The 18,561-nt window shown below is 44.0% G+C and overlaps 1 protein-coding gene across 5 annotated transcripts in view; it reads left to right on the forward strand.

Annotated features, from left to right (window-relative positions):
* The window catches only part of UNC80 (unc-80 homolog, NALCN channel complex subunit), a 133,720-nt gene extending 115,242 nt beyond the window's left edge, over positions 1-18,478 (forward strand). For 4 of the 5 annotated variants that reach the window (XM_074829703.1, XM_074829706.1, XM_074829704.1 and 1 more), the window contains 8 exons: positions 675-840; positions 1,724-1,903; positions 3,915-4,053; positions 6,082-6,138; positions 12,259-12,340; positions 12,846-12,957; positions 14,167-14,378; positions 15,221-18,478. In XM_074829703.1, coding sequence (XP_074685804.1) covers positions 675-840; positions 1,724-1,903; positions 3,915-4,053; positions 6,082-6,138; positions 12,259-12,340; positions 12,846-12,957; positions 14,167-14,378; positions 15,221-15,490 — 1,218 coding nt within the window. In that variant the 3' untranslated portion in view covers positions 15,491-18,478. The remainder of the gene's footprint in view (positions 1-674; positions 841-1,723; positions 1,904-3,914; positions 4,054-6,081; positions 6,139-12,258; positions 12,341-12,845; positions 12,958-14,166; positions 14,379-15,220) is intronic. The other variant, XM_074829707.1, reaches the window with a different exon arrangement.
* Positions 18,479-18,561: the final 83 nt, after the last annotated feature.

An 18,561-nucleotide genomic window follows, 5' to 3' on the forward strand; every position in this document is an offset into this window, starting at 1 on the left:
CTCTGATCCACGGAGTACAGCTAGTCTGAATTCCCCTGGATGGGAAAGTACTATCAGGCTCGGCCAAGAGGGTTTGCATGTGAACTTAATTTTGCAACAAAGATACTCAAAGCACTTGGAAGTAGTGTGGTTGCTCTGAACCTAGGAGAGGGTTGGCATGGTTGGCAGAAATCTCTTTGCACAGAGTTGGGCAATAGAGCTAACAGCCAGGAAAGACCACGCCACTTTCCATCTCTTGGGTGAGGGTTCTGACAGGACTTTTGTGGATGGACAGACAGCTGCTAGGCTGAGGTGGCCAGGGCTTAAGTTAATCAAGGCTCTTCCCTGTTTACCAGGTAGACTAGCACATGGTCCTTCACCTTATTTAGCCTACCATGTCTCACCACTTGGACAGACTAAACCATCTTGGAGGAAGGAGCTGTCTCATGTCTGAGGGCAGGGTTTAGCATAAGGAAGCCCTCGCCCCATGTACCAATATCAGTGAGGTTTTGATATCTGTTCAGTCAAATATAACGTGGTCCCTGCAAGACAGGTGGAAACCTCATAGCTGGAGTCAAAACCTCCTGACTGCAAAGAGGACAGTCTGCTGGCTGCAGGCTCATGCTGGTCTGGAGACTAGTTCCAGTTCCTTGGGCATCATTTCCCTGTGATGCTAACGTGTCCCAATTTTGCAGCTGCTGGCCCAGCCGGCCGAGAACCACGAGGAGCTGACTGCCCGACAGCACATTGCCGACCAGCTGGAGAGACGGTTCATACCGCGCCCGCTCTGCAAGAGCTCCCTCATTGCTGAATTCAATAACGAGCTGAAGATCCTGAAGGAGGCAGTGCACAGCGGGTCTGGTAAGAGCAGAGGGGAGAGCTGGGGACCATCAGCCCAATCTGGCCAGCTGGCTTGCCCGTAAATTAACCTGTGAGGCAGAGCTGCCTGCTGCCTAGCACGGGGACGGGGTAATCCACCCACACCCCGAGAGCCTGCCCCTGGAGCAGGCCCTATGCCCAGCCCAGCCTTGCCGCTGGACAGCCAACAGACATCAGGGTTAGTGGTGAAATGCACCTTGTCGTGCCCATTTTTTCCACTAAGTCTGAGTCCTGTTTCCCAGCAGCAGCCTCTCGCTGTCACAGCTGGCTCGTGCGGCCCCAACCCGCAACGCAGCAAAGCCGCTACCTCCGTCTCTGTAAATCCGAAGCTGCTCGTGCAGAAACGTCTGTTTGTCTGCAGCTGATCTGTCTCCTAAGTTCTCCTCTTGGTCTCTTTTTGATTCTTCTCTATCGTGAGGTCCAGATCAGGGTCCCCTAGCAGACGGTGCGCTGAATTCTCTCTTGCATGAGGGGACACTTTTCTCCTGTAACAGTCACCCTTGTTGCCACGAGGTGGCAGCCACTGCTTACACACGGCAAGAGATTTTACGTGCTTTGTTCTTAAATTCAAAAGAAAATGCCTCAGCCTTTCTGCCTTGGTAATAATTTCTCTTGTTCCTAAATGTTGAAGCTAATCTGGAAAATATGGTGCTAAAGTTAAGGGAGAAAACCAGACTGCGTAAGAAAAACAGACAGAGGTTTTGGAGAGATGAGGTGAGCCAGGGCAGCTGTCTGGTTTTCCACCGCTGCCAACCCCTGCCCCACCGTGGGGCAGTCGGGTGCCTGATGTGACAGGAATGCTTGGCTGGTTGTTGATTTCCAGTGCCATCACTGACCTGGGTTTGTTTTTCCCACTCTTGTGCAGCTTACCAAGGGAAGACATCTGTCAGCACCGTGGGCACCTCCACCTCCGCTTACCGCCTGAGCCTGGCCACCATGTCCCGCTCCAACACGGGCACCGGCACGGTCTGGGAGCAGGACAGCGAGCCTTCCCAGCAGGCCTCGCAGGACACGCTGAGCCGCACAGATGAGGAGGATGAAGAAAGTACGTGGCTACTGATTCGAGCTAAGCCCCCAACACTGGAGATGTGTTCTTGATACCCCAGAGGGCAGCTGGGAGGGGAAGACAGTTGTCCCTGTCCCAGTGTGAACAAAAGGCCCGTAGGGGCATGACTAAGAAACTGGTGTGGTTGCCACACAGTTCATGGTGTTAAAGCTTGGGCCGTTACATACCTCCTCACTCCCTCCTGAGCTCTGGGTAGGGACAAGGGAAAGGCACGGGCATATTTTTAGTGTATGAGTCCTGGGATGACATGCAAACCCCATGCTGCTGACAAGGCATTTGGCAATGAGTCCTCTCTTTGACCTTCCTCATGGCTGTGGCTGGCTCTGTAGTTAGGATCCTGTTCCTGCAGGGTCTTAGTACTTCCTGCTCATCACTTCTGTCCAGATGCTCCGACGTGGAATATGTTGTCCTTGTGCTGCATGGGATCCAGCTGTGGCTCTCTGCAGGGTGGAATGTCTGTGTGCTTGTGTCACTCGATTAACAAAGAGGAAATTAAGCCTTAAACCTACTGACAACAAAAGCTTGATCTCCCTTTTGGGCAGCTGGCAGGTTTTGGGGCTGCCTGGCAGGTTTTGGGGCTGCCAGGCTTTCTGGTGCCAGTTTAGAAGGAATGGGATGGTGAATCTTTTGGGGACTAGTTTGTAATGACCTGAATGTTGCTTTGTCATTTCAGCTGAGTTTCATGTTGTTCTTGGAATTTTGCCTTCTCTCTGCTTCTGATCTGTTCATCTGCTTCTGGGTTGTCCATCACTGAAAGCCAGGGTAGAAAACTCTGCTCATATGTCATCAGGCTTGGGCTTCCCCCTACTTTAGCAGGGATACTGTCTTCTGGTGCTGCAACGGTTGGTTGCCTCAGTGCCTGAAACTCAGGCGTTCCACTTCTGTTTTTGAGGACTGCTGACTATTCCCCAAAGACATTAAACAAAAGGAGTGAAAATGGGTGGCTCAAAAGAAAGGCCTGTGCAGTTACAGCAGAATTGCCTTTTGGGAAAGAACAGTTAGCCTGAAACTTTCTAGGCTCAGCCCAACTTTATTTTAGCTGGCTTCATCACTAAACATCATACAATCCACCCAGTCCTGCCCTGCTGATATATTGCTCTGATACTCACTGCGGCAAACTCTGGTTTCAGCCTCAGATTAATTATGAGCCACTGTGTGGAACGATGAGTGCTATCTTCCTATTTGCTTGCGGCTGTATTACCTCAGCCCTGCTCTGGCTTAATGCTGCCATGAAATACATACAGTATATCAAATTTGGAAGAGGTCAAGAAGAAAAGAGAAAATTACGCAAAACTTCCCCTTTGTTTTATTTGTTTATTTGTAATGAGACACTGTTGTGGTAAAAACCACAACAGAGTCATTTCTTTCCAGGTACTTTATATAATTTGAAACAGCACTGAAAATCTCAAGCAGTCCTGATCACGATCCAACTGTCTGCATAATTCAGTTGCAGTATGATGTATTTGAGTCAATTTATCCAATTTTTTGGTGACATTTTAAAATACATTTCTCAAAGGGTGTTAAAGGGTGTCAGTTCTGTATTTTGCTGTTATGTATTTTCTCTTTTGTAACAGTGCTTTGCTATATCATAGCAGCAGTTTATTTCACACCAGCAAAACATCCAGTTACAAATTTTATGCCACAAATCGTTTGTATATTAATAAACAATTTATTAATCGCAGGAATTAAGCCCTAGTGAAAGCTGAATTCCCCAAACGTGTTTTCCTGAGAGCCATATAAGATGAAAGGATACATAAATCAATGCCCCATGTGTGCTGGGTTCCTCATCCTGCAGGGTTTTATGCAATATATCTTTCTGAACTGTGACTGTAAAATCTTATGGCAGTATTCAAATTTGAAGGCATGGGGTCTTGGTAAGTAAATGGTGGGTACACCTTTGGCATCCTGTTATGGCTTGACAACTGTAAATACACAGGCAGGGTTTGGGGTGGTTGTTTCCTCTCCTTTCCTGTTTTTTCTTTCTTTCTAGATGATTCCTTGAGCATGCCCAGTGTGGTAAGTGAACAAGAAGCATACCTTATGGGTGCCATTGGGAGGAGGCGGTTCTCCAGCCATCTCTCCAGCATGTCTGCACCTCAGGCTGAGGTGGGCATGTTACCCAGCCAAAGGTAACAGCATGGGCTTTTCACCTTTCCCATTATATTCACGAGAGCAGAAATGGCGCAGGTACCTTATGTGTACATCAGAGATGTGGGATAGTAGAATCAGTGCCAGCATAGTGATGCTAAATTCATTCATGAAATAGTGTTGGACTAAGGGTGCAGGGTTGGAAATAATGATTTTCCAGGATGATCTGTGTTGTGTAAGGTCCATAGGAACAAGCTGTCATCCATAAAAACCTTCCTCTTAAACTGTTTCAGAAACCCTCAGCACTATTATTTTCCTCTGCTACTACCATGGTTAGCAAAAAGAAAACGCATGATTTTGGGGTTATGCACTGAACCAGGGGACCGTATGCAATCTGTGTAGGAGGAATCCTGAGAAGCTGGGAAGGTGGGCAGAGGCATCCTGTTTGATTTACTTTGTTTTCTTCGATGTAGTCTTTGTCCTTCCTAGAACAGTAACTAAGTCATCACAGAAACTGAATGTCAAGTTCAAAGATGGGATTTAATACTGTTTAAAAACAGAAATATACTTGTTAATAGAAATAACTTTGAACATCTTATTCCTGGTTAACATGGAGTGCTAAAAAAGAGATTGGAATTTGGGAAATGAACGTCTTTAGAAGATGTAGAGAGAAGTCTTGCACTTAAATGTGGAGGTTTTTTTTCTAAATAAGCAATGTTTATTGTTTTATTTGTCTGTCTGTGACAGTTATCCAAGGATATCTGACAACGGACAGATTAATTTATGTTATTTCCTTTGAACCTTTAAAAAATAAATTCTACATTATCTCTTGACCAGCCTTGGAAAATCAAACAACATTGTTCCCTCCCCAGTCTTGCTTGGAATTAAAGAAATAACCTTGATACATGGAGGAAAAGTAACAGCTGTGGGACATACCAGCAGAGATAGGAGAAGTGATTTACAAGAGAGAAGTTACACAGATTTTATCTGGGAGTTTTCAAAAAGGGCTTACAGGAACTCATTTGACTTTTGAACTCAATTGATTCAGTCCCTTTCTCTCTTGAAAAATTAATATGCAAGACTGCATTTCCCTCAATCTTTCACTACCATCTTCAATGCATAAACTTCATAAGAGTCACAGTTGACTGATAGCAATGTTTGCTTTGTGCAATCCCAAGTCATGGTGATGCTGAGAAAAAAAGACTTTAATTACAACAGAGCTTTGCTCTCTACTTTTTAAGTACATGGTATGCCAGGAGAATCGCTTTTCATCTGTGTAGGGAAGCTCAGCAAGCATAATCATAGTCCACAACGTCGTGCCCTTTTTAGTTATGGATGGTCTCTGGGCTTTCAGACTGCCTCACAAATGTAAACTAATTAATGTTAAGTAATATTATTATTGCTTTCCCGCTGGTAGCCCAGCAGACTGCTTGCTTTCTTTCCTGTTTTTCCTATGGGCTGAGAAGGCTGCTCCTGCCCGAATGGCTGAAGTGTAGAAAAGCAATGTGATTGTGTACTCGTTTGCCAGGACCCACGCCAGCTGTTTACTTACAGTTTCATTGCACTATGAGACCTTGTTTTCCAGATGTTTGTCCTTAGAGTCATACCAGAAGGAGAGTGGTCTATAGTTCATGGAAGACAGATTAGTCCTCCCTCAGGAAGAAGTGGCTCATGGGGAAGGGGGGAAGAAAAAAGCTTTCTATGAAGCTGGAAGTAAATAGAATTGAAAGAAATGAAAACGCTGCAGGAAAATGGCTTTGAAAGCAGTTCCCTGCCCTTATTTCCTGTGGAAACACATCCTACTGAACTTCTCAGCTCCCCAATTCTCAGCAGAGATGTAGAAGTCTCCATGCAGTGTAAACTCCCTCTAAAGACTGCTCCTGTTATCAGATGTTCTTTCAGCTCCTCTGAGTCATATATGTGCTGTTGAGCGTGCGAGACCAATAAATGTTACCGTCCTTTTTTTACTTTTTTATTCCGTTGATATTTTTTCCCTTGAAAACAGAGACAATCGCATGCTTTTTGCATTTTCTTTCCCTAAATTCTTAATCTCCCTGCCCCTCCTGCAGTGAACCTAATGTCCTCGATGACTCCCCGAGCCTGGCCACTGAGGGCAGCCTCTCTAGGTACAGTGTTAACACTACCTGTCTGTCAGTGTGTGTGCTGGGAAACGAGCCGTTTCCAATCTCCTCTGTCTCTTCCCCTCACCTTTTGTCGCTCTCTCCATCTCTGTCTCTTGTGGCTCATTGATATTCAGGCCTGCAAGTCAAAGGTGTAGCAACCCACCTTCAGTTTTCAGCTTTGATTGCCAATGACTTTGAGGAGGCTAAGGGGAAGGGGAAAGAAAAAGCTGTAGCAAAGTGAAATAAGGGTCTGTCTGGCTAGCCTCGGGGTTTTCCCCTTGTTTAGCAATTGCTTGAAAGGCATGAGAAAGATTATCCACGAGGCATTAGCTGTAGCCTGTTATAAGCATTAGTCTGGAGGCTTATATAAAACAGAGACATCTGTTTTTCCATTCATCTCACAATGGTGTCTCCACAAAAAATAACAATATCAAGCTGTGTTCTTTAACATTCACTAATAAAACTAATTATGATAAGTCCTGTGGAATATAGTTCTCTGTGGATGCTTTACAATAATTCTTGTTATTTTCACAAAGTGTTTCCAATACTCAAATGACACCTTAGAAAGCTTGCAGGTGAACACCATTAATATGCATTTAAAATTGCCCTGTCAGTGCTGTAGTGCAGGTCTAGCTGTTCCCCATTACCCGTGGACAGGGGAGTTTATGTGCAAACACTGTTACGGCCGTGCCCGTCAAATGGGTCAGGAGTGAGCTTAGAAGGGAGGGCTGCACCTTTAACGGCCAGCTCAGTTGTCTTAATCATCCTCACTGTTCTGCTGCTGTGCTCGCACCTCTCAACTCATCCTCGTGAGGTCGGAGAGCTGTCGTTAGTCCCAAGAGCATCTCTGTTTCCTTCCAGAAGAACATGGCCCCTTACATTGGCAACTCAGAGGGTAACACACTGTTTCATTACTTTGTCACACCAGCTGAAGATGTGGATATGTTGAGAGGCGTTTGTGTGAATGGTTTCTATTTTGTTAGCTTGGTTTTAGATGTCAAGTAGTGGCTTTTTGGGGTGGGGACAGGCTGCTTTGCTTGTTTGTTCATTCTTCTCGGCTGACAAATGGAGAGTTCATCATTGGTGGTGTCACTGAGATCATCCCATGATTCATGGTGTCCTTTGTGTGTGTGAATCCTGCTTTGGCAGATTGGTCTCTAATTGGTGCTACTGTAGGAGCGGTGTTAGGAAAAGACGTCGGCTTGTTGGCAAAGACGGGAATATTTTTATCTGGTGTTGTGATACAGCAAAATGGATTGCATGGTCATCTGAGCATGTTTTGGGGCCTAAAGAGAACAGAAGTCATTCAATGGAAGAAGTTAAGTGCTGTCCCTTAAGCAGAGCTAAAAACTCACTACAGTTGAGGAGGATGGCGAAGGAGAAGGTCCATATCTGAGTCAAAGCCATAATGACCTGATACCAGGTTACATCAGTGTTGAATTTGAAATGTTTTGATCGTGCAAAATGGGGGGGAGTCACTCCTAATAACGGTGGTGAGGCTGAGGAATTTGAGTCAGCTAAGTTAACAGATGAGTTCAAATGCAGTAATTTATTTTGAACCCTGAATCGTAATGAGCTGTGCAGTGGGTTCCTACCAACTTTTGCTAGGAACCAGGGCACTATCCTCCACCCTGCTCTACAGTATAGAGGTTTCCTTAGGCAAAAAGGTTAACAGATGTACTTGGGAGTCAGTTCTGACAAGGTTTATTATTCCTTTCAAGGAAGGGCATCAGGGCTGCAAAGCCTTAGAAGGAATGAAGACAGGGAAATACTGCAAATTTTTATAAAAAAGGCTAGGTTAGAGTTCTGTGAGGAAGAAAAGATGTTTCAGCTGCATTGTTAAATGTGCAAATTGGATTCCTCCTCTAAAGGACAGAAGTAATAAAGCAGACGTTGTAGGCACTTACCGTGCTGTGGGGATCATAGGACAGAATTAATGTGGTTTTATATTCAGGAACATTAGTTTTGAATAAAGCAGACTTGAGTTCTTCTTACATAACTTTGATTTCAGCTGGAGCACAATGATAACAACTGTTTAGGATTGCCTTCTGAAGTCAAAAGCTGATGTTTAGTCATAACTGACATAAAGAAATAAATCATATGGAGACTAGACCCTTATGGAAGGTAGGAGTTTTAAATAAATTAAATAAATAGTGACAAACACATTCTGTTTGCCTTTGTTCTATAGCAATTAGAGCCAGCCATGTAGAAAAGCAGGGAAGACGGGAAGGGGATAACATTTAAATGCTCAGAAGTAAACAGATAGCATGGAGTACAGGGCTGAGGAACATATGTGTCCAGCATCATGATTTGTTGTGGTTATAATCTGAGAGGAGAGGATATTTTCCCAAATCAGAAGGGAAGAAGAATGAGAAGTCATTGCAATGGAAATCTGTTGCACAAACACATTTCCCTTTAATGTTTGTCATTATGCCTATCTTAGCTTAATGGTGCCTAATAGGGAAAGTCAGAGTGAATTCACATTGCCAGGGCAAGCGTAGCAGATCTAACGCTAACTGGGCTAGGATGTGTCTGGAAATACAAGAGCTGGAGTTTGTCTACATTTTAACCCATTCTCCACTGGCCTTTAGTCCACTAACCCTCTCATTCAGATGTCTTGGGACACAAAGTGTGTATGTTCTACCATAATGGCGTGGCAAGCATGTACAGCTTTTTAATAGACATTTAAACTCCTTGCTTCCTTTGTCTCTATTTTGTCGTCTTCTTTGTTCTTTCTTTTTTTCTTTTCTTGGCTGCATGGTTTCTTGCAATTCATGAGCATCACTTAGTGTAATTGCCACCCTGACACAGTTTCTTTTAGCCCCCACTGTGTGACTGCACTGGCTGTCATTTCTTGTAGCACTGGCAATGTGCTTCCACGAAGTTGGCTTGGTTTGATCTTTTGCTTACCTGTCTCTGCCCTAACTATGTAATGGGAGTAACATTATTGTGAAGATAAAACCCCTGACAGAGATACTCAGAGAGTGACAGACCATCTTTGTGTTGGGCAGGAAAAACTTCTGGTTTGTTATTCCCAAATAAATCTGGCTTATGTACTGCAGAAGAACCCTTCTTACTGATCACATTGCTACAGGAGGGAAACGTACTGCCAGCTGAAATGGCATTTGATTCAGTGTTCCTCGACTGGGTCCCACGGGCTGCCAGAAAAACAGTATACCCCTGGTCAGGTCTGGTAAACAAGGAGAGACAGAAAAGGAGGGAGGGAGGGCTGCACAGAGCCAACAGTCTGCCTGCCACACTAATTTTCACGCAAACAAGATCAGTAGTGCTGTTCTTTGATGTGAAAAGAAACCCTCACAAACCCTCATGAAGTGAAAGTTTATATCTGAAAATTCAGTCATTCATCTGAAATTTTTGTGGTCTTTATGATTTTCTCTTTTCTTCCCTTCTTCAAAATTTGGGGACAGAAGGCAAAAAGACAGCCACAACAGGACTGTGCTGTGCGCAGGCAGCTCTGCAAAACTTGGCTGTTCTCGACTCCACCATTTGTCTGCAATAGATATCTCCAATTTCAGCTCATAAGATCATCCCAAATTATACCAATTTCTGTAATGATTCAGTACTGGAAATAAACAGCCACCAGCTCACTAAACTCATTTCAGTGATGATATAAGCCAGGCTGAAAATCCCAGACTCCAGAAGGAAGACACAAAGTCCAGCCTTTCTTTTGCTCACCTATTGTTTGTCTTCAGTGCACAGATTACTCCATGGGAATAATTTTTTTTCTCATGTATAGCCTCTGTGCTTTCATGCGGTCCATGTACTCCCTTTATCTAATGACTTTTTCAAAGTGTTTTCATGATGCATGTGAAGTAAGTTTATTTCACCACTATATATAGTGTTTTGTATTGAATATAACTGTAGTCTTTCTGCTATGCACATTTATATTTCCTCACTCATAGAACTAAGAGTTACTGTTCCTTCATCAGAAATTGTAACAGTATTCTCAAAAGCTAGTCCAATAGAAAATTATTTTTTCCAAGACCTTCTCCAGCTAATTCCTACTTAATCCACATACTGGTAACTACTCTAAAAACTTCTTAAATTTAGAGGAATAGTTTTTATGTAATCCTAGAAACAGAAGATGAAGAAAATTCTACAAGATGCAATTTCAGGTAGTTTGGATCACAAATCTAAAGACTAATTTAAGCGCAGTCTCTTTGCTTTAATAAGGAATGATGTGTTGCTTCTGGACCTACCAGTCATATGTGCTGCAGTCATTGTCTGGGTCAAGAACACAGTCCTGCTAACAGGAAGTTACTTTGAGGACTCTGCTTATTCATAGGCGGGTGTTTGCATGATGTTTAGGATGCTTTGTATGTAAATCATGTCAATACCCTACGTAAAAGCTGGAAAATATGTTCCAGAGACTGGTGATCTCATTTGGAAGAGCTGTCTGAGGGAGAAAAGGACTCAAATATATCTTGTTTGTTCAGGCTTTGAGCTTGCAGAAGCTCTTCCTTTTTTTTCCAAACCACTGCAGCTGTGGTGAGATTGCCGAGGGCATGCCTAGGATTATTAGGCTGTGGTCAGACAATCGGAAGAGAAAGAGCTTCAGGGTCTTAGGATGTTTCTTTCCTTGAAGTAGCCCATTTTCTTCCCAGTAGAGCTGGTAGAAACACAAGCATATGGTTTAGTGCAAAGTCTGGCTTTAGTTTAAACTGATAAGGGAGGAAGGAATGGGACTTTCGGGTCAGGTAACCAGACTTTGACCCAAAGCAGACCAGGAAGCTCTCACGTTCTGTTCCACCAAACCTTCTAAGGGCAGTAACTTCTGCCAAAGCGAAGAATGAGCTGTTCAGGAGACAGAACTTTTTAAGTCTCTCCACAGACATCCTCCATGTCTTGTCTGACCACGTCCTTAGGCTTGTCTTCTTCCTCCACTCCTATAACATCAGGCAATAAACCTTCACTCTGTTGGTGGTACCGAGCTCCTCCAGGGAGATCCAAAGAAAACATCTAGAGAAAAGAATGTTGTTTTCCTTTAGATTAATGCAGGCCAAAGGCAAAACGGATTGTAATACTGAATCTTCAACAATGCATACCAGATATAGCTGGAAGTTGCTTAAATAGGACCTGTGGCTCAGTGGATTCCAGTCTGTCCCAAATAAGCAGCTGCCTGATTTAAAAGAAGTCCAGCTTAAATGTTAGTTGCTATTGTAACCATATGTCTCTCAGACATAGTTCATTCAGCTAAAATGTTGTTTTGTGACTGCTGTCTGCTAAATGACCAATTTTTAACTGTTTGGAGGAATACAGTGCTTGGATAAAAATGAGGGGAGGGTGGTATTTTTATATTAAGTAGATTAAATGGTCAGTTGAATGGTAGAATGAGATGGTACGTAGCCGAGCATGTTTTATTGCTAAAGATTCTTTCACTGCAGATTTTCAGATATTTTGTGCCAAGGTATTAAAAACTAAAAATCTGTGTTCTTATATATATATATATATATAAAATTTACATTTACTTGTCTTTTTTGTTTGTTAGCCACAAAAAGACTTAAGGCTGCAAGTGTTGAGTGTGGGGCCTTGTTCACATAACTCATGCATCCATTATGTGAATGGATCCTTTGTCACTTTGTGTTTGTTTTTTGTTTGTTGACTTAAATTGAAATTAAAACCGGATGACAAAATTGTGATGAGGCTGTGGAGTCTATTTGGGAGGGAAAAAAAATAGCTTTTACAACATTGTCCTTGAAAAAGGAAAGGCAAACAAGAAGGCTTTTGAGCTAGGAAGCTGATATTCTTGCCTTTATTGATGTGGCAAAGGATGCAGAGAAGTGAGTGTTGCTCAGTGGGATGCATCAATCAATGACTGAAAACTGAAATCTGCAGTTATTTATATTTGGATGCTACCTATGCGTGGCCAAGTCCTGAATGCCATGACTCCACCTCCCACCCCCTCCTAAGCCCTGGAAGCCACAACCCAACAGACACGTCCCCCCCATCCTTCAAAGACAGTATTGCTCTTTGAAGTGACTGTGCCATTAGTGGTTGGTTGGTTTATTTATTTATTTATTTATTTTAGTCACAATTGCCAGGACACCTACTAGTTATACAGGGTGCTTCTGTGCTTGGTCTAATGCTGTCAACATCTAACAGGGTGGCAAGCGTGCAGAGCGAGCCAGGACAGCAGAACCTTCTTCTGCAGCAGCCCCTGGGGCGGAAGAGAGGCCTACGGCAGGTAAGAGCACAGGGGGTGAACAAGCCTCCTCTCCTTCTGTTTGAGCTGGTTTGTTTTTTGTTGTCTGTGACTGTTTTGAATGTGACTGTTTTGAACGTGAATGTGAGGCCCCTTTTATCTTATTTGTGATATACTAGTGCAATCTGTTGAGTTAGCAGGAACCGTAGCACAAGTCGTAGCTGTGAGGCCTGACAAATCCCTAAGAGAGGGGGTGCACTTTGTTTTGAATTTCCCAATCTTCTCCTCTGCAGGCTGCTTCTTTTTTTTTTTAATTAAATGATGGTCACACAATCTGCATTGCATTACATTCAGTATTGAAACTGAAAAGGCACAAAGCCCAGAAGTTCATACGAAGGAGATGTCTGAGCCATGGAAACCTTAGAACACGTATCTGCTAAAGTAGTGAATGGGCATCTAGAGGAATAGACAATCTGTCCTCCCTACTGGGGAGAAGTTGTGCAATATATGAACATACATCAGCCTAACTCTTTCTTCCGACGTTTAGCTTCGACGACCGCTGCTGTCACGTCAGAAAACTCAAACTGAACCTCGTAGCCGTCATGGAGCTCGACTTTCAACCACACGGCGGAGCATCCAGCCAAAACCAAAACCTGGCGGTAGGGCAGTGCTGCATTTCCAGAACCAGCACTTCACATTTGAAAGTACAAACCACTGTGTTGTTGTTTTAGCTTAAAGGAATAGTTAGTATCTTGTTAGTAGCTTATATTAAGGTGAAGTCCCAGCAGTTTTATCCTTTTTCCTAGTAAGTGGATATCCTATCGAAAATCACCCCCTCAAAATATTTTGAGGGTTTCCCCAAAGGCTTTCAAGGTGAAACTGGACGCAGACAGTGAAATATCATGTCTCCTCGAGGTGTGGAGAATTTAGGGGACAGGTGTCCTCTATTCAGGATACCTTGTCCAAAACCTCGAGACGTGCAAATTTTGAAGCAGAATTTGAAGCAAATTACTGCTATTGAGAGTAGCAGAAAGAAGGAAATTTCCCATCATTTGTAAGCTTGGCAATGCAGAGCTTTAAGGGCTGTGTATGGAAATGAACATAGGACTGTTCTCGTCCATGCCGTATGTTTCCAGGAGTCAGCACTGTCAAGCACAGCCTCGGGCTGTATTCTGTACCCTCTGAAGTGAGCAGTTAACTTTGGAGGAAATACCTGGAAGAGCAAAGGTTGCTTGCAAACGTTCTGGGTTTCTAACCACTCAGCCAGGACTGTGCTGGGTCAACAACACTGCTGGAGATGTCTGAAACATAAAAGTTGATCCAAAATAATTAAGAGCAGAAGCAGAGGTATCAGTTTTACTGTTAAGTTTTAGCCTAGCTGTGTTCACCCCGTGCTGTTCTGTTATTCCTGGATAGTTGACTCGGTTTGCAGCAATGGGGGGCAATCAGCTGCCCTCTTTCTTTTCTCAGATTTCCAGCAAAACCTTGGGCGATTCCCTTGTTTATTTGCATCTCAGTTTTCCTTTTTGAGCTGAGGGCAGAAACGCCTAACTCCCATGGGAATGCAATTCAGTATCTTCTTCTGGGATGGAAAGATGTTATGGGTGGCATTTATCTTACCAAGCTGTGACAAAGATAGGTAGGGTGACTAGTCTTCAGGAGATCCCTGACTCTTGCTGTGGCCTTAGAGGAAGCCTAGGGTAAAAGGCTTTTAGATTAGACTCCAATTAGACAGCTTATAAAGGTGGTATGAATTATGGATCCTGTCTTAGTTGTGAAAACTCCAGGGATTCTCTCTTCTTTTCTTGTTGTGTTTTCCTTCCCAAATTGTAGCATTTTAATAATTTTCTGGGCTTTGTACCCCTCAGCGGAGCAGAAGCGGTCGGTGACGTTCACGGAAGCGCAGCCCGAGGCAGCAGCAGCCTCCCCAGGGGAGCCGTCAGGTCCGGCAGCCCCGCAGCAGGGCTGCGGCCGCAGCAGCCCCCAGGCGACCGGCAAGCAGGACCCGCCAAGTAAACCTGTGCTGACTTCCTCACCTGCCATCGTCGTGGCTGATCTCCACAGCCAGGCCACTGGCCAGGTAACGTGGCTGACGGTTTTATTGTGGGTGTCTGTCTGCTGCTTCAGCAAAGTCGCAGGGCAAATTTATAAGGAAATGCCTGATGCATTACAGCACTGTAACAAAAGCTGGTGGTGAGTGAAGACAGCAAACTCTTGTGTGTGTGTCTGTTCTTTAGGCTGAGTTTGCTGAGTTTTGTAAACCATTCCCTTCTAGATCTATGCAATGATCCTTCATTTGCGAACGTACTTCCTGCATCTTCCCTTTCCATCTTCCCGTCACATGCAGTAGTCCTTCTGGACCTGCTCACCAGCGCAAGTTTTCATCAACGGGTTTTTACAGCTTGCTCTCTGAGAAATGCGTCCTTAAGGAGGGACTCCTTCAAAACCTCAGGACTGTTTTAGCAAAAGCATCACATTTCAAAAGAAATTGCTTGTCCAACATTCTTCTCTGTTGGACACCACTGGGCAGAGTGCAGGGACAATCACAGTCATCCCTTCAACACGTCAGTGACATTGAGATCTCTTTTATAAGCCCAGATATCTAGTGTCTTTTGGAGGTTATGTCCTTGGCCACGAACAAATGAAAGACACCCGTCTTGAGAACACACAAAAAAAATGAAATGAGGAAATGTTAACGACTAAATCAGATAACCTTTCTGGTCATTGCTACAAATCTGATTCACCAGCAGAAATATATCAGTGTTAGGGCAAAATTTTAGGGATTTATAATCGGCAAGTGCTTGGCTCTTTATGGTAAAAAGTATTTCCAAATGAGAAAATATTTTATAGACGTTCCCATGCTTTTTCCCCCTCTCCCTCCCACTTTCTCTGAGCCTGACCACTGGCTCTCCTCAATTGCAGAGCGAGGCACTTTCTGCTGAGAAGGAGAAGGAAAAAGAGGAGGGCTTGGAGTCCCGGCCAACAACAGCACAAAGCACCCCGCCCACACAGCTCTCTGACACTGAGGACTACGCTGGCCTCGAGACCACCAGCTTGCTGCAGCACGGGGACACCGTCCTTCACATCAGTGAGGACAATGGGATGGAGAACCCCTTGCTGGCCACTCACTTCAGCTTCACGCACGTGGAGCTTGGGGAGACTGACGTCGATCTAGATGAATCTCATGTTTAACTCTTAGGGAAGTGCAGTAGTGGGAGGAGGAAGAGAAAGTGTACCTTCTCCTTTGAGTTCCCTGGTAACTAGTAACTCATTAAAACAAGAGCACTTTATTAACCAAAAGCAGAAAATAGCTAACGGCCGGTTGCTATAGACTGGCGCATTTCTGTTTGTGAAATCTATTTCAGTTCAGGGCAAGACCGCAGGAACAGAGAATTTTTACAAAATTCTCAGGGTAGGGGTGTGTTGGGGAAATACGTGGTCCATAAAACCTCGATCCGGCAGCCATGTACTGTGATCGGCAGCCTCGCTGGGTAAGCGGGCTGTTGGACTGTACGAGACAGAGAAGCCTCTTTTGAGATTGTGCCCAAGATTTATTTTTGTAGCGTTTTTGAGAGGAGGGCTATATAGTGGCTGAACCCAAGGCTCTTACATGTTGGCACTGACAGTGAAAACACTGACAAAAAGATACCAATCTAAAGCTTGATTTTCACAAGCCTGGGACCATTGTTTCTAACTTGCAGAGCAATGATAAGCACCATGGGGCAATTAGATTAATTTTTTTTTTTGGCACCGCAGAGTTGAGTTGAGTTTACTTTTGTCTGTTGGTTTCATTCTACTCTGTAAGATATTGCCCTTGTGCTACAAAAATATTTGCTCTGTAAAACTAAATACAGTACATACCGTAAGAAGGAATGCACGTGCTGTGCACAGATACAGATGGGCAGGGGGTGAGTGGTCTGCAGATGGTATAAATAGCCCACGCTGTCCTGCTTCAATGTACTGAGTAATTCCTCTCCACAGCTTAAAAAAATCCCAAGAAACCGCATCTGGAATGCGGGGACCTTCTGGTACCTAGCAACTGCTCCACTGATGCTGTCGTATGTACTTAGATATAAGGATTTAAAGTAAATATTTATATATGGTATTTTCATGTTCCTATATATATAAATATATATGTACATTGTAAACAAAAGATGGATATTGCAGGGCAGAAACTTGAAGAAAGAATCTATTTTTGGCATGTTGAGATTGTATTTAAAAAGGTTCCATTTTATGTACGTAATGTTCATGGCTGCAAGTATTAGATATATATACGTAACATTTATACGTAGGTGGAGATGCCCGTGGGGGATCAGCTGAAGTCACAGCTGAGTTATGGGCTATGCTGCAGCATCATGGAATTTCACTGAAATGTGAATTTAGCCATTAGCTGCTTACGGGCAAACTGCAAAACAGCTGCGGAACAAACCATGAAATCATGAGCAACGCCCAAAGTTACCCTGTGCTGTGGGAATCATATACTGCCTTTTTCAGCTTATGTTAGAAGAACTAGAGTTTATAATCATGGCGTTATTGTGCAGAGGAAAATGTTTCAGATCATTCTGAGAGTCTGTAAAATGTGCTAATTACCAGTTTGGCTCCTGAGGGCTTGTAATTTGGACGCACGCATCATGAAACAGCCTTACTGAGGAGACAGAATGATATCCTCCTAGCCATCTCCAAAGAAAGGACTCGCACCTCTCTTCAGCAGCTCTGAAAAAGCTGTTTAAAGTACTGCCATACAAACAACTGCCTCACTGCTGTAGTGCAGCATGCAGTTTTTACTGTTGCGTGGAAAATTAACCATATACCTGACAGCAGGTTTCAGCCTGCTGAAACCCATGGAGCCTTCAGGCTGCGCTGCCTGGTATTTGCCAAGTGCTCAACTCTTGATGGGAGCTGTGCACACTGATCCGAGGAGGGAACTCATGCACGTTAAACCTCCAAAGGTAGCAAAAGCCATCCTTCTCCCAGGCTCACAGGTGCTGAGCATGCTCTGCTACCTCTGCTTCGGTGAGAGGTGGAGACTCTCAGCACCTCTTGGGAAAAGCAGGGCTGGAAAGGCAACTGTTTTTATAGTGTAGCACCTATAACACCATCTCTCTCTCTCTCTCTATATATATATATATATATGTGGTGCGCTAATGCAACTTCACGTGGTTTAGGTGAAGCTGGCAGTCTCTTGATACGCTGGTCAATGTGTGTCCTGACTGACAAACTGCTTACTCTGCTGACCAAAACATGCTGTACCGCTTCTTATCTCCTCAGCGCACGGGAGCCAGCACCAGCTACCTATAGGAGACTGCTTTGGATTAGCTCCGAGCTTGGAGGTCACTCAAAGAATTGCTAAATTCCAGATGCTAAGTTTTATTATTAACAATGACGCACAAATGAGAAAAAACACAGCTTCGTTTTCAAATCCCAAGGTAGGCTGGGTTACTGGCAGTCGGGTGGGGGAGGAGAGATTTAGACGTGAGCTGAGTAAACGGCAGGGACATACCACAGATGGAATTCATGGTGCATTTTAGAGTGACCTCTTCTGCTGAAAATGAGAAGGAAGCATCTTTCTTAATGAAAAGTAGATGCCTCAGCACGGTACTCCACTCTAACGATGACAAAATAACTGTGATTTACTTCATTCAATTCAGTACATGTAATAAATGTTTCCATTCGGGTTTCCCACTGTCACTGGTGAATCCACAGTAGTAAGCCATAGCAAGGACTAAAATGACTCTTTTTAATGTTTACCCTGCTACAAATCAATGCAGCTTATAAATGATGTAATCCGTAATTTAGTTTTATTCAGGTGGCCAGGCAGATGGCTTTCATTTTGTTGGATGGTTGTTGAGAGATGGAACAGTCAGGCAGACCAGTCAGTCTGTCTTCTCGTGTGTTTTACTTTCGTATCGGCTGCACTTAATACTGTACTAATGAGGTGCATACACTGTACTTTAGCTGGTTTTGTGCTTTCCTCCAGTATCTCTGTAACAGAACTGTGTATTTCTGCTGTGAAGACAAACAATGCTGCTTAAATAGTGTTAGAGGCCTTAAGCGCATGTCATGTTCCACAAATGTCCAGGCTGTACCAGTCTTGTCAGCGTGTCGGTCAGTCCCATTGCCTCAGCATTTTATGCAAACGTTGTCCTGAGGACTAAATACAGAGGAGTGACAGCAAAAGGACAGAGTTCTGTGTTTCAGCCTCTTGCGCAACACCGCCTCGCTTTCCCTTTCTAAAAGGCTTTGATACGCTGCTATTCGAGGGT

The sequence above is a fragment of the Strix aluco genome, chromosome 6 (assembly GCF_031877795.1).
Source record: "Strix aluco isolate bStrAlu1 chromosome 6, bStrAlu1.hap1, whole genome shotgun sequence".
Taxonomy (NCBI): domain Eukaryota; kingdom Metazoa; phylum Chordata; class Aves; order Strigiformes; family Strigidae; genus Strix; species Strix aluco.